The following is a 16,376-nucleotide window of genomic DNA, read 5'->3' on the forward strand; positions in this document are numbered from 1 at the left end:
CTAAATTATTTGCATGAATTTTTTTTTAGCAAGGCAATGCCCTATTTATAGGCCTAGAGATAAAGAGGTTTTCTTTATATATCAACTAGCTTTTTTCATCAAACTTGGATGTACGTATGATTGTAGGATTGTTAGCTAGGAATGCAGCACTACATGACATCTACGAAGAAAAGTCTTAGCTTTTACATAAAATTAAACTAGATGTCTTTAATTAGTACAATGGTACGTGCCAACGTTCGATGATGATCTAGTTTAACTTATCAAGTTTAAGTGTTGCTTGCCAAGCAACCATAACTTTTAGTCTGCCTAAATTAAAACAAATTGCAAACAACCATTATTGGACAAGGCAATGCAAAATTTGTTTGTATGTATTATCCCACTGATCATATCATTCAAATAATTATTCATACTATATATACTCGATATAAGATAATTTATCCTAGCCTGTTGTGAATCGATTTAATTAGTCATTTCACAATTTATGTGATTCATATCACTGATTATTTTTACATTTTATATATTTTGATTATAATTAGAAATGTTAACCTCGGATAGAAAAGCTCTTAAACCAAACAAATTTGGAGAAAATGTTGCATTGACTATATATAACCTAAAATGAAGAAAAGCTCTAAAAAAAATTGAGTGCCTCTGGGCACATGGGGCCTATATATTTCACAAGCAAATAGGAGGCAATTTGAGGTTTTTATTATTTTTTTCTCTCTCTTAATGATACAGTGGTACATTTAATGTACTATTATGCATGTAGTGGTACTTTTTTCCATTAAATTTTCCACCACTCACGTTCCCATTATTTACAAAAATGTCATCCTATTTGTTTCATTGACACATAGGCCCTATGCGCCAATACTTCTCCAAAAAAATTAATGTCTATTTAATTTGTATAGAAGACTCTTGTTCAGTTATACCGCTCCACCGGAAATTCCATCTGATCCAGATAGGTGGGAAAGTTTGGTCCACTTACAAATTCAAAGGAGATTTTGTACTGACATAATGGCTTATAGTAATTCATTTTGATAGTTCATCATATTAAGCATGCGAGTGTGTATGCATTGAAAGGCAAATCCAGTATAATATACTAGCATAGGTTTTATTCTTTTCGTTCTTTATTAATATCCCTTTGGAACGAATGAAGTTCGTTGCTATTTTTTTTTCCTTTAATTTATGGTTAAGGGCGGTGGATGGAGAGAAAGAGTGGTGGGATCAGATGTAAGGGTTTTGAGAAAAAGGTTGTGATCCCGTATAACCATTTGTAGTATGGAGCAAGTTTAAAGGGACGAATTAAAAGAAAAGTGAATCAAATATATACATATTAAGAGACGTACAGAGGGAGTAGTTTGTACATGTATCAATCTAGGACGATATATTTCTTTTATTTGATTTTGTGGATGTAGTCATGTAGAGTAGATAATGATGTAAAAATTATTACCTTGTGTGTTTGAATCACTTAGGTAGGCCCTTTTTATAGAAGGGTATGTATGCCAATGTATATTTTTCAAAGAAAGATACTTACATCTTATTAAATTAAGTTAGGACTAAACGGTGCCTCAACCAATATATTTTCACTTATTAATATACTCCGTATTACTTTAAAACGATAACATCAATTACTTGAATTTTATTATTCATAAATCATAAAATGTCTCCTTGACAATTATGTATGTAAACGAAAATATGACAAATAACATTCCAAATAAATCATGCCATTGTGAGTTATTGGCACTGTATATCATCGTCACATAAACTTCAAATCCTGTAAAAATTAAATAATACTATTAGAGCAACGATACAAATAATAAAAATAATTTGCTCAATTTTCCAAAAGATTATTCAATTTATGAGTTAAGAGAGTAATGAAGAAATCAATTTAATTCATCAACTTACTGTTGATAATCAATTTTTATCACTCCAGCAACAGGATCAGCAATAGTTGAAAATGCTTCTTTAGAAAGATCAAGAGTGCCACCACAATTAGGGCATTGATCCACAATTTTAACACTAACACTCGTCCCATCCTTGCACGGATGTGGATATGGATTTGTTGGACCCGTGCAAGTAACCTGAAACGTTTTCCCGCAAATTTTACCACCATCCCACAATTCGTCACCGGCGGCAGCTATCATAGTCCCTTCCGGCGTACTTCCATAGCATGCAGATGCTACATATTGCGCAACATCGTATCCATACAAAAGAATTAGTTAATACGTACCAAGTACTAGCTTATTTATCACGCTTGATATACATAAGATACAAATTGGATACGTAGTAGATTATTTTATTATCTCTAGTGTATGTTTTGACTCTTATTCATTAATAGCGCGCATAAAGAAATCAATCACGAATTAAACCTTCCATGCATTACTACTCGAAATTTTATAAAGGAAATATAATACTTCCTCCGTTCCAATAATATTGCAATAAGGATGAAATTACGCATCTCAAAACATATTTTATATGTTAAGTAACTATAATTGTATTTGTATAAGAGTAAAAATTATAAAAAGTTGATATTTGAAAGTATTTTATGAGACGAATCTAATAAAATCACAAATGACTATATTTTACCTAACGTATAAATCATATTATGTGGTCAAACAAGAGTGATAAATAGTGCAAAACTCCAATTGTTGAAATAATATTAGAACGGAGGAATTAGATTTTTCCGGACATGTATTACAACTTATAGGGACAATTAAAACTAAAAATGATGAGGAGTATTATACTTACGAATATATGTTGTGTAAAAAGTGGCAGTTCCAAGAGTAGCAAAAGACATTGAAATTAGACTAGCCATTGTGGCGACAAACGCAATGATAAATGATAATTTAATTGACATTTTTCCTTAGGAAATTTACTTATGTGTTAGTACTATTTTTTGTGGATTGCAGAGAATACAGATATAACTTGTTTATATATACTCCACAGAAATATCTTAGCAAATAATACAATTACAAAAAGGAATGTGATTTCCAGAAACATTGAATTTCTAATAATTCAGCTTGTTCATTGACTCAAATAATTCAGTGTTTTTACATAGTACACTATAATTGGTAATTAGTCTTTCAATGGGATACTATTTACTCGTATTTATTATGTTCAATAAGTTAATATGTTTGAAATTATTGAATGTATAAATGGTATTTTGAAGATTGATACACTGAATACAGTACACCCGAATTGAGTAATTTGAAAAGAAAATAATTTGGACATTTTGTTGATTCGGTTGTAGACATTGTAGGCGTGAAAAAAAGTTCATGTGTTTAAACTATGCTCACATATACATCGGTCATTTTGTTCATCGCAGAGACTCGCGTTAACCCCTATACTATATTTCTTAATTAATTACTTTATATGTGAAGTGGTCACATCTTATGCTAGCAACATAGAAGAATTTGTGCACATACATATTATTCCGTAGATAATATCTACTTGTACCATAGATGTATAGTAGTGTTGAACCACTTGAACCCATAAACAAACCCATATATAATGTAGAGTCAAAGTGTTCTCTCTCGCTAAAACAAATGTAAAAGGGGGCCGGGTGTTGCGAATTGCAATTTGTACAGTGTACCCCCACATTAAAGAAAGTAGATTTTTGTGTTCGCTTCATAAGGCTAATTGAATAACAGATATGGTTTGGGTGGGGTGGTTCAGGTGGAATCTTGTTGGAGTTAGGCCCTATTTTTTTGAGCTGCTCTGTCCTCCTGCTTAAAAATAATAATTAATAATAATAATTAATTTTTAATAAAAATAATTATAATTATTATTAATATTTAATAATAATAACTAATATTTATAGATAATAATTAATATTTATAATAATAATAATTAATATATAATATTAATTGATAATAATAACTAATATTTAATGATAATAATTAATATTTTATATTATTTTACACATATTCTAATGTTATAGAAAGAGTAAAAAAATCAAATAATAATAATAATAATAATGATGTTGAAATCTGCTCTGCTCTACCCTGTTGAAATCTGCTCTGCTCTGCCCAGAAACTTACAAGAACAGGTCTTAAAGTGGATAACTTTAGATATTTATATTTAACAAAATAAAAAAAAATAAAAAATTATTGGAATGCACCTTTAACTAACCAAACCCTTAATTCTATATATATGTTGGCATAAACCAAAATTTTAATATTAAATCACTTGATTGTCTCCTTTGACATTGTACATGCATAACAAATAGCATTCCAAAACATCTAGCCATTGTCAAAGATACATATTTGTTTTTATTTATTTTTTTAACATCATTCACCAATCTTGGGCACTGTATCTCATGATGCAAACTTCAAATCCTGTAAAATTAAATCATTTAAATATAAACATATTAGTACAACACAATTAATTAACATGTATCAAAATAAATTGTGTCATTTTAGGACTTAAAGAGAGTAAATTAACGTTGTCAACTTACGGTTGATACTCAATGGTAATGACACCCTCAAAAACAGGATCGGCAATACTAGCAAATGCTTCTTTAGAAAGGTCAATAGTGCCAACACAATTAGGGAATCGGTCCACAATTATAACATAAACACTCTTCCCAATTTTGCATGGATGTGGAAATGGATACAATGAACCTGTGCACGCTACCTCAAGTATTTTCCTACAATTTTTACCACCATCCCACAATTCATCACCAGCTGCAGCTATAAATGTTCCTCCTGGAATACTTCCATTGCATGCCGATGCTACATATTATGCAACCCGCACAAAAGATATTAATTACTCCGTTGTTAATCAATAAAATTACTTATATTTTTACTCAAAAAAAAAAAAAAAAGTGCTTATATTTTTTTTTTCTGATTTAATCTGAATTGAACTTATTTTTTATGTTTGATAAGATCAGAGCATATCTTTTTATCATAAAGAAAAATAAAGCTAAGATCTGACTAGATCACACGGTCAAAGTGAAAATAGCCTAATAATACTCATCAAATCACTCTACAATTTTTATTTGATTCGATTTGATAGATCTAATTTTTTTTTTTATTTAAATGTGTATGTTTTGAATTATTTATTTTTTCTAATCCTATCAATCTAACTTGATTTGAACTTATTATTATTATTATTATTATTATTATTATTATTATTATTATTATTATTATTATTATTATTTAAGGTCTGTTCTAATCTTATTTAAAACAAGTAGTAATGTCAATAGCATACATAAACAAGTCAATCACAAAACATAACTTACAATTAAGGGCTTGTTTGGCATCGTTTTTTTTTTCAGTTTTGTAATTTTCTTAAAACAAAAGACCAAAAACAAGAAACAAGAAAAAGGTGTTTTCACTTTTTTTGTTGTCAATTTTCAAAATTTTCATGATTTTAATAAGTTTGATTATTTTTTTTATTTATTATATGACATGTATCACGTGATTATGAAAAACCAAAAAACTAAAAACCACAACGATGCCAAACGAACCCTAAGAAAACATGACAAAGTGTTTTCAAACGTATTTTTTGACTAATCGGGAGCATTAAATAAAAAATTAAAATTGATAAAATGCTAGGAGTATATTATCCTTACGTGTATACGATGAGTAATAAGTGGCTGTTCCGGGAATAGCAGATGACAATGAAATTAGACTAGTAGTGATGGAGATGAGTGCAATAACCAGTGATATCTTAATTGACATTGACATTTTTCCTTACTACTTCGGTTCAACTTGTTAGTAATTGAAACCAACAACGTATATGAGCTAGTATGTAATGTGAATTAGAAAAGGGTTATAGAAATAACTTGCTAAATAACATATACTCCACAGAAAAATCTTAGCAAATACATTTACACATGGAAATTAAAATGATTATAATATATCACAGCTTCTAATCTATATCTATATCTATATCTATATCTATACTTATATTATATAAAAACACAAACCACAAATCACTCATATGCCACATGTCACCACAAATCACTTATATGCCACATGTCACCTCTCTTAATCTTTCCTTTTTATATTTTCTTTTTAATATAAAAATTAAAATAAAAGAATATACAATGTAAGAAGTCTATGAAGTTAACTTTATTTTTTTTAGGTATGATGGGTATGTAATACTTTTATTTTTTTATGTAACATATTTTAATCATACTACTTTTTTTTTTTTTTTATCCTTCTATATTGGCATAATTATTTTAAAATAATAATAATAATAATAATAATTTTATCCTTCTATATTGGCATAATTATTTTAAAATAATAATAATTATAATAATAATAATAATTATTATTATTATTATTATTATTATTATTATTATTATTTCAAGGATTTCACTTTAAATTATTTCAATTTAGTTTAAATTAATTAGTATTCAAATTTTTCTTTTGTTTTGCAAGATCAATGTAATTATTACGTTCTTACACATACAACACAAGTAAGCAACACATTTCAAGAAAAATAACCTAAATAATCGAATGGACTAAAAGGCTAGTTTCTAATAATCCAGCTTCCTCACACACTATACATCCCTCAAATAATTTATACTTTTTTGAGTCCTATGTATGGTAATATGTTTTAGATGGGAAACCATATTTAATTTACTCTTCTTAATAATTCAATTTGTTTCAAATTATTGAATTAACAATAATTGATGATATCTTATCCTTCCCCTATTCTATTTTAATAACAACGCTTGAACTTCTTACATTGGTCAATGCATAATAACTTTAACCCTTTATATTTTTATTTGTATATAAATCTTTAAAATTTATACAAATAATATTTTGACGAAAATATCAAGATTTCATATAACTATATTTTACCCCAAATATAAATCAAGTAGGAAAGAATATATATAGTGTAAATTTTCACACGTTGCAGCTAAAAGAGGACCGAGAAAGTATAGTAATAAGAATAGCATTGTAATTGTAACCTTGTCGTTTGTATAATAGAGATCATATTAGTGTACGAATGTCCTTATCCTTGCCTTTTTACCCATAGATTTTTTGGTAGTGGCCTGCTTATATTTCCCATCTTCGACTCTCTCCTTCAAAAACCCCCACGTATATATGTAGCTCAATGGCGGCTTAAAATAATCGTACAACAGGATGGTCCAAATATGATATGCAATCAATCTATATCTAAGACCATCTTTATTGATGAAACTTAACTTTGAATATTGAAATATAAAATGAGTTGTTTTTTATCTTCATTAGTAATATCTAATTCACTTCTTAATTTAGCAACTCATGTGAAATCTAATTTTTCAATTGTAAAACTCTCTAAAGTATACTAATGTTACTTTCAATTTATGGCCCACCAAATCTATATTGTAAGTTTTTTTAAAAAATTAATTTAAAATTTAAATAAATTACAAATATATTATAATATTAATAAGGGGTTCACACTTCTTGTCAAATAAGACTCAAAGTTGGGTATCCAAACTTAGCAACTTTCTTTTGGAGTTGCTAAGTTTAGATACCAACTTACTATCCTTTGCAAAAAATACTCTCTCTCTCCTTAAAAAAAACTCCCTCAACTCTCATCATTAAAGATGATCTAATCATCTATATTTATATTTGCTACGTACTACGTACATGTTGATACTTCGTAATGTACATGTTAATACTCCGTATTACGAAGTATTTAATTGTATGGAGTTTATATCCTATAATACCACGTATCTCCGTTACGTTTTCCCCATCCTATAGTATTCATTCCATTATTCTTCTCCATTATGCTAAGGCTTCATTAATCGGAAAAACTTGTTTATAAAAAAATTTAGATTACATAGATTATTATAGTAAACCTTATCCCTGCCTTTCTGCCCATGGTTTTTTCAGTAGTATGCATAGTGGTTATGTTTCCAAATTCCTACCGTTTTTAAAGCCCCGCGTATCCAATGGGCTTTTATTACGGTCCAATCCAACATTTCCAAACCCAATTTGGCCCCACAATCCATCCCTCAAAAAGTTAAAGTTAAAAAAAAAAAAAAAAAACAAAAAAAACAAAAAAAAAAAAAAACCCCAATAAATAAGAGAATATCTCTTTTTCTATCCTCGAATATATTCCTCTCAAAATTCAACCCCATTGCTTCATCATTGGATCTCCTTACACAAAAAACAAAAGAAAAACAAAAGTAAAATAAAAATATCTATCACTCTTACCAAGAACAAAAAAATCAAGGTGAATGCCGAGGAACAATCACAACCGTCAAAATGCCATCATCGGCAACAATCCTAACCATCAATTTTCTGGCGACTTCCGACCACCGGAAAATCTCACAAAATCAAACCCAAAACTCCTCTCAATCCTTCTTCAAGCCCTAATTATGGCGTTCGTAATCTCTCTCTTCTTCATCTTTGTCGGTGTTGCCGCCATAATCTTTATTCATCTTTGCATCGCCGGCGGCGCTCTCCGGCACCGTCACCGCCGTAACGAACGACGACCCATTTCAGGAAACGGGGATTTATCATCTGGGTATTCATTAGAATTGCTTAAAACTCTTCCGAAATCGAGATTCAAAGGTTCTGAAGTTTGTGCGATTTGTTTGGATAATCTTTTGGAGGGTGAAATTTGCCGGGTTTTACCCGGTTGTAATCATGTTTTTCACTTGAATTGTGTTGATGAATGGATTTTGAAGTCGCCCGTTTGTCCTGTTTGTCGGAGCTCCATTAAAAAAATGGATCATGAAGATAAAGGAAGAGGCTCGATTGATTGGGAACACTTGTGGGCTGCTTGTGGGTAACGCAATTTAATCTTTTTTTTTTTTGAAGTATTTTGTTTCCCTGTTTTTGTTTTGGGGAAGTTTATACTTCTTGTTTAAGGTGGAATCAATGTAAATTAGGGTTTTTTTTATTTATTTTATGGAGGTTATATGAAATTAGTACTCTTCTATGAGTGTTTTAAGAGTTTTATATCACAAGTTTTGGTGATATTGAAACCATATGTGCGTAATATAAATGGGTTTAGTTCTAAATCATTTCTTCATGGAAAGTAGTTAATCTAGTTTTTTAAAGTTGATTGAGCTATATGATAAAGGGTGAATTTAACTATGCGCCGAGGTCTATGACACTCCTAAAGCTCGCATTTGTTCATTTGAGAGAGCTATAATTAAGTGAGGATGTATGTTGTCCACTGTGAACACCTCCATGTTAGAGTTAAATGTGTAGGAATGTGGAGTTTTAGTGAAATTTCATCTTGGTATATACTTCATATTTGTTTTTAGGATAAGGTTATTTACATGTTTTAAGATATATGGAGAAGTCCATATTGTAATGTTGAAAATGAGATGCATCTCTCATTGTTTGGTAAAGGTGACTTCTTATAATGATTGAGTAAGTACAATGTACTTTTATGAATCATAGTAGCATCTAACATGCGGGCGAAGTGCAGTGAATGACCAATTTTTCCATCTGTTTGTCTTCATCTTTGTGGAGGAATTACAGTCGATGTGTTTTCTGTTGGGAAGCAGCCCTTTCCGACAGTAAATGTATAGCTTTATCTTAGCTGATAAAACTTGCCTGTGATTACTGTGAAATGCACGATACAGAATTGGATGAGATGGATTCAAGAGGTGTTTGATGACTGAAAGTTGTAGTTGTTTGCTATTAGGATAAGCAATATGTGGCATCAAGTAAGCTTTATATGTCTGTTATAGCTATGTTACTGTTGAATGCTGAAAGAAGTCTCGTTCTGAGGCTGTCATGCTTTGACGAACAGAGCATGGCTTCACAGCGCATTGCATTTTGAACTTAATCTTGGAGTTATGAAGCTGTCAAGTGCTTTGTTGGGATGGGGTTGGAGTGTTGGAGAATATTGATCTTGGAATATATTTGTTTATTGGATAAGCTTGGAATGTATTCACATGTTTATGATAATCCATATTGCAATGCTGAAAATGTTATGCATCATTGCCCTGATTGCTTGGTAAAGGTTTGCTTATAAGCAACACGAGGGTGAAGCATAGTGAATGAACAATTTTTCCATTGGCTGTTTGTCTTCGTGGAGGAATTGTAGTTATTGTTGTATTTTCTAATGGGAAGCACTGAAGCAGCCAATTCGGACAATGATACTCCGTATTATAGCTTTATATTGTACAATTTAGCTGATTAATTGTGTGTATGTGTGAAATGCACTTTAGAATACTAGATGAGCAGGGTTCGAGAGATGTTTGAAAAACTTTTTGCTATGACGATAAGTAATGTGAGAGTATTTGAGTAAGCTTTATGTCTCTGTTATAGCTATGAATCTGTTTAATGCTGATTGAGGTCTCATTTTGAAGCTGTCATGCTTCGACAAACAGAGCATGGCTTCACAGTGAATTACAGAGTATGTAACAAAATCATCATTTAGGCAGTGTTTACCAATTTCCTTATGTTAAACAAGACCTACTACAGTAGGTTTATAGATTCATGACAACTGATCAAGTTTAGTGATTGTTGAAGCGGCTGCTGTGTGCCTGTGCTCGACTGCTGAAGCTAATTTATGGAAATTTGAAGAAGTGATAACTGGTGATGCCCAAGTATTGGTGTAGACGTGCAGTGGTGATTCTGGTGAATTTTGGAAATGTGTAGGATTGAATTATGGATACACGTACAATCTGCCTAGCAATGTAGAAACTATTTTTCTCTGCTCTTGCTGTGTGCTGAACTTTTTTGCTGGTTCTGCACTAGTGATTAGCTTGGTGATCTATGGCCCTTAGACTAAGGGCCTAAGAAGATACATCGACGGTTATTTTCCATGGAGTACTTGGCCAATGTTTGTCTTAGAAGCTAGATTGTGGTGGTTGTGCCGTAGTCTCTGGTGGTTTTCATCATGCCTTCTTAAGGGACCATCTGTTGTAGATTGAGATTGTCATTCATAGCTTCATGTGTTTCTTTCTCATTAAAGGTCAGCAAAGTTGCATGGCACTATATGATTAGTTTTCTGAATTTTATTCTCTATTATGAAGTTTGTTCTTTTTTTTTTTTTTTTTTTTTTTTTTTTTTCTCCTTCAAGCTTTTCTTCCGTGTACACAAACAGTTCCTAAGTCACACTTTGTACACCCCACTTCTATAGGGCCATAAATTAGGAACTGTTTGTAAAAGTGGTCGGATCTTTCTTTTCAATAGTACTAGGGTGGCTACCGCGCGCAATATGCGTGTCATAGCTAGTTATGTTTAGTGAAGTCTTTCAGGATAACATTAAGGAGGATATGTAAACAAATAATTTTAGGAGTATAAATGTTCGCACAAAGTTTTTAGGAGTTCTAAAAAAGAGCAACTAACATTTATGAGGGCAAATAAGTAAATAAATATTTTAGAGGGTATGCTCAAACACTAATCATAAAAATCTATGTCTATACTTATATATTAAAAAGCTTTCCTAATACAAGATATGTGTCACGTGGCTATCTTTTAATTTATGTTTCATATTCAATTATAATACACTAAGCACTTTGTACAAAGCATCAATTTGAGAGTATTTAGTTTCATTAGTTATTATTGTTCACTGTTTAAAAAAATAAATAAATAAATAAATAAAATAAAAAAATAAAAAGTTTATGATTTTATTGCTCAAATACTATTTATTGATATTCAAAATAAAACTCGTTGCATCGTTCAGGCCACATTGTAGTTAAATCATTAAATCACACAAGGAAAAACTTATATGCAATTAACATCAATTCAATAGGGGCATATAAGTAAACAAACATTTTTAGGATATAATTGTCTTCAGACTATCTATAAGTGTTTTCTCATACTTTTTAAAAAGGTAGGGATGACTTGTGACTTTCTCTCCCCTATTTGATCATCCTAATTCCTAAAATCACATTCAATCTGTTTTAAGAACTTGTTCGCTTCACTTAAAATATGGTGATATAGTCTGATTTTGATAAGGTTGATTACGGAGTATTTAATTTGATCAAATGTTAGCCGCATTTTAAAAGCTTGCTCAAGCTGATATTAGCGGTGATAATTCTTATCAAGTTTCACTCGAACATGTCAAAATTCTACTTGGCTCGGATTGTTTATAGTTTTAAATTCTCAAATTCACATTAAGTTTCCTTTCTTTACCAAATTTAAGGAAAGAGAATTACAAACGGAAACATAAAATAAGAGATAACAATTGAAGCAACAAGTAAAAAAATACTTATAGAGACACTTAAAATAAATCACAAATTAAAGTCAAAGTAACTTATGTGAATTGTGGAGAAAGTCAAATATTTTAACTGAAATAAAACGGAGGAAATACTTCTCTCTTATAATAATTCACTTTGACTGGTCGCTTTTTTATGGACACTATGCATGTGATCCTTTACAAGGAAATTACATCAATTGTTGACATAAATAACCAAAAACATGAATTTAAAAGATATTTTAGTTATTGCATGCCCACTAACTAACTAACTAAAGGCCTCGAAACAAATTGCATGTACAAAGTCAATTCAAACAATATGTTGACACAATGAACACATAAATAGAAAGAAGTCATACACATTACACAACAGATGTAGATTAGTTATTTATAGGCTTATTACATAAACGTTAATGCCCTCCACTAAGTACAAGTACAAGTACAAACCACTATCCATAAGAAAGTCAACGCTTCAAGTATTCCTCGTACGTACATATGTGTTTTCTATAAATAGTGAGACATATTGTTATACTTGGCATCCATCCAGCTTAGCTAACATTATCATTTCAAATTCTAACTTAGAAGCTCAAAAAATGGCTAACAAATATAATAGCCCTATTCTTTCCTCCTTCCTCCTCCTTTTGCTCGCTCTTACTTTAACCACTGTTATTGCTCAAGATGACCACGATCACGACCATGATCATGGCACAGTTCCTCCACCACCACCACCACCAGCAGCTCATGATGATCATGACCATGATCACGACCACGGCCCAACCCCTCCACCACCACCACCAGCTGCTCCCGTGACCATAGTGAACATCTTTGACACGGATGCTAAACCAGTGGTAAGTGGCCAAAAGTACTACATCCTCCCAGTCGTCCAACGCCGAGGTGGTGGCATAGGAACAAGACCTAAAAATGCCTACGAAGATTGCCCTCTAAATGTAGTCCAAGAGACAGACACAAAGGCTCTAGGCATTCCTACAACTTTCAAACCAATCAAGTCCGGCTCCACCAATATTACATTCTCCACAGACATGAACATAGCTTTTACATCCTCTAATGGATGCAACCAATCCCCTATATGGACATTGAAGCCCGGCAACCAACAAAACAAAACACAATACGTGATTCTTGGTGGTTCAACTGGCTTGCGTGGTCCTAACACCGTCAAGAGTTGGTTTAAGATCGAGAGGTTTTTCCCAAGATTTCATTTTGATTATAAGTTGGTGTATTGCCCTAGTGCTAATGATCTTCCCGGCTACAAAGAGGCCATTTGCGGAGACTTGGGTGTTTATGTTCAAGAAGATGGAACTTGGCTTTTGGGTGTTGGTGCTCCACCTCTTAGAGTTAAGTTCAAGAAAGCTTAAAATCACTACCTCTTCTAAGCCAAAATCTTCCTAACCCTAAATTTTTTTCATTGTTTGAGTGTGGCTTTTTTCCCCATTAATTTGGATATCATGCTTGATTTGATTTGTGTTCTTTTTCGTTCATCGAGAGTGTTTTGTATTTATTACAAGTGTATTGTATCGGATATATAAGCGATGCATGAATAACAAATTTTTCATTCTTTTTCAATTAATATGCATGTGCTCCCTAGCGTTATTATTATCATCAGCAACTTTTGTGTGCGGCTGGCCTGGCCATACCGTGTGGCCAGTTGACACACACTAAGTAACTCGTAATCGACGAGTAACCCCTGACCGAGTGACCCCTAACCGACTAACCCCTGACCGACTTAGTAACCCCTGACTGAGTGAGTAACCCTGACCTACTTAGTAAACTCTGACCGAGTGAGTAACCCCTGACCAACCGAGTAACCCTTGACCGACCAAGTAACCCCTGACCGACTTAGTAACCCAGACCGAGTGAGTAATCCGTACAACACTTCCTATAGAATCCCATTAAACCGCTTCCTATTTGAAGGTAATGGGAAGCGGTTTGGGCTCTGAACCACTCCCCATTATGCCTTAAAAAAATAAAAATTGCTTTTTTCGCAGAAATTAATACACAAAAACTAAACATATGTATAAAAATATATATTTCCATTGATAAATTGTTGTAATATTGCATTTTAATTAAAAAAAAATAAAATTAAAATTACTGAAGCCACCACCGCACTGCTATTTTGCCACCACCGCACTACTATTCTGCCACCACGGGATTTGAAGCCTCCACCGCAACTGACAAACATAAAAAAAAAATTAATAAATAAATAAATAAAATTAGATCAAAAAGTTTACTCATTATGCAAATAAATTGAAACAAATTCATTAACACATCAATAAATTTACAAACCTTAACCAAATTTCAACTCAAAAAATGCAAATAATCCATAAATTTAACCAATTAAAAGCAATCTAACATAACCTAACAGTTCATAAATGCATATAAAAGATGAAATTTGAAAAAAAAATAAAACTAGATCTAAATTCTTATCTAAATTAAAATTAGATCTGAAAAAGCTGGTGATGCTCGGTGGGTGTCGCCTCGTCGGTGTTGTTGTTGGTGCTGTGTTGTTGCTCGGTGGTGCTTGCTCGGTGATTCGGTGATGCTCGATGGTTTACTGTGGTGGGGGCTGCTCGGTGGGTTTGCTGTCGGTGTTGCTACTCGGTGGGGTCTGCTCGGTGAGAAGAAGGAGATGAGAATGGAGAGGAGGAGAGAGAAAGGAGATATGCGTGAGAAGAAGGAGATGAGAGGAGAGAGATGAGAACGTGAGAGTGAAGAGGAGGAGAGAGAAAGGAGGAGGCGTGAGTAGAGTGGAGGCCCGTATTAGTATTACTTTTAGGGGTTTTTATAGGAATGGGGAGCGGTTTAATGTTTAAACCGCTTCCAATTACAATATTTGGGAGCGGTTCAACCCAAAACCGCTCCCCATTTGTTTGTTTCAGTTTTGTTTTTTTTTGGTGGGTTTCTGTGGGTTTTTGGAAGCAGAATTCAATAACCGCTTTTCATTTGGGGCAGTCCAATTGCTTTTTTCTACTAGTGCTACTTAATTACCCCATAAGATTCACAATTCATTTTTTTTAAGGAAAAATTGCATTAAATAATACGACCTTTGCTCCTTCCGCTAAAAACAAGTCCACCTTTTGTTTATTTCAGAATAATACGACCTTTGGGGGGTGTCCGCTTTAAACAAGTTATTTTACCTACAACCTGAACAACCAGTTAACAATTTTATTTTATTTTTATAAATTCGTTTAACACTTTAATTATTGTTTCGGGGTTTTTTGAGATGTCCTACGGGAGAGTTACAGCACCGGGAATGTACGCCTGACGTCTGTACCTGCAAAACCACGAAACTCCGGTTGGGTGGAGTTCCGCCTCCGAAGGTTAAGTTAGTATGATTCTGGATGTGAATACGTGCGGAAAGTAAACTGGTTCTCTCGGATTCCGGGAGATTCCGTAATTAATATTGCTCGGGTTTTGTGTGTGTATTTATGAATGCCAATAGATGAGGTAGATTCCTCTATTTATAGCAGATGAGGATCTGCTCCCCCATTGGGGGTACAATGCCACGTGGCATCCATTGGTTGGATGCCCATGGTGCTATAGGGAGGTGACACGTGTCAGGCCCTTATTGGGCCACGTGTCTAAGGTAATTTTTACCCTAAACATTTTCCCCTCACAGGTGCTGACGTGGCTATGCCACGTGGCACCTGTGACACGTGCGAACTAGGCAGGAGGGCGACGGTTCGCCTCCTTCCCTCTTTTTTTCAAATTTTAAGCTAAGGGGGGAAGAGGAGGTGACGGTTCACCTTCTGAGATCTCCTATAAATAGGAATCTCTTTCCTTTCATTTCTCACTTTGCCATTTTTGAGAGAAATTTCTTGAGAGAAAAAGCGAGAGCTCCTGACCCCGCCTGCTTGCTCGTGCAAACAGTCTTTGACTTCCAAACGTCCGAATACCGCTTGAGTTACGTAGTCCGTCTCACTGAGGTATCCTTATGACTTAATCGGTATTTTTGGTTGGATGTTTGATTATGCTGCAACCGGCTTTTGCCATCTGGAGCTTTTTTAGGCAATTTTTATAAATTGCGTCTATTGAAAATCTCAAGCGGTGTAGACCGTCTGAGTTATCTTCAGGCACTCTTATTGAAGGGTTGCATTCAATAGACCCTCAGTCGGTTTACACCGTCTGGGGCATCAAACAAGCAATCTCATTGGTGAGTTGCATTCGGTAGGTCCTCAACCGGTGTAAACCGTCTGAGGTATCTTCAAGCAATCTCATTGGTGAGTTGCATTCAATAGACCCTCAGCCGGTGT

The 16,376-nt window shown here is 33.1% G+C and overlaps 3 protein-coding genes across 3 annotated transcripts; 1 reads left to right on the top strand and 2 right to left on the bottom strand.

Moving 5' to 3' along the window:
* Positions 1-1,898: 1,898 nt before the first annotated feature.
* On the bottom strand, positions 1,899-2,812 carry LOC110720587 (putative EG45-like domain containing protein 1). The gene is made up of 2 exons (XM_021899628.1): positions 2,746-2,812; positions 1,899-2,176 (listed from the first exon to the last, which is right to left on the bottom strand). The coding sequence occupies exons 1-2, from the start codon at positions 2,810-2,812 to the stop codon at positions 1,899-1,901; spliced, it is 345 nt and encodes a 114-aa protein (XP_021755320.1).
* A 1,515-nt stretch (positions 2,813-4,327) lies between these two features.
* Positions 4,328-5,687, bottom strand: LOC110720589 (putative EG45-like domain containing protein 1). Its single transcript, XM_021899629.1, has 3 exons — positions 5,573-5,687; positions 4,454-4,730; positions 4,328-4,334 (listed from the first exon to the last, which is right to left on the bottom strand). Exons 1-3 carry the CDS (start codon positions 5,685-5,687, stop codon positions 4,328-4,330), a joined length of 399 nt encoding a protein of 132 aa, XP_021755321.1.
* Positions 5,688-8,320: 2,633 nt separating this feature from the next.
* LOC110720590 (RING-H2 finger protein ATL56-like) lies at positions 8,321-9,741 on the top strand. The gene is made up of 2 exons (XM_021899630.1): positions 8,321-8,647; positions 9,604-9,741. Exons 1-2 carry the CDS (start codon positions 8,321-8,323, stop codon positions 9,739-9,741), a joined length of 465 nt encoding a protein of 154 aa, XP_021755322.1.
* The last annotated feature ends 6,635 nt before the right edge of the window (positions 9,742-16,376 follow it).

The sequence above is a fragment of the Chenopodium quinoa genome, unplaced genomic scaffold, assembly GCF_001683475.1.
Source record: "Chenopodium quinoa cultivar QQ74 unplaced genomic scaffold, ASM168347v1, whole genome shotgun sequence".
Classification (NCBI taxonomy): domain Eukaryota; kingdom Viridiplantae; phylum Streptophyta; class Magnoliopsida; order Caryophyllales; family Amaranthaceae; genus Chenopodium; species Chenopodium quinoa.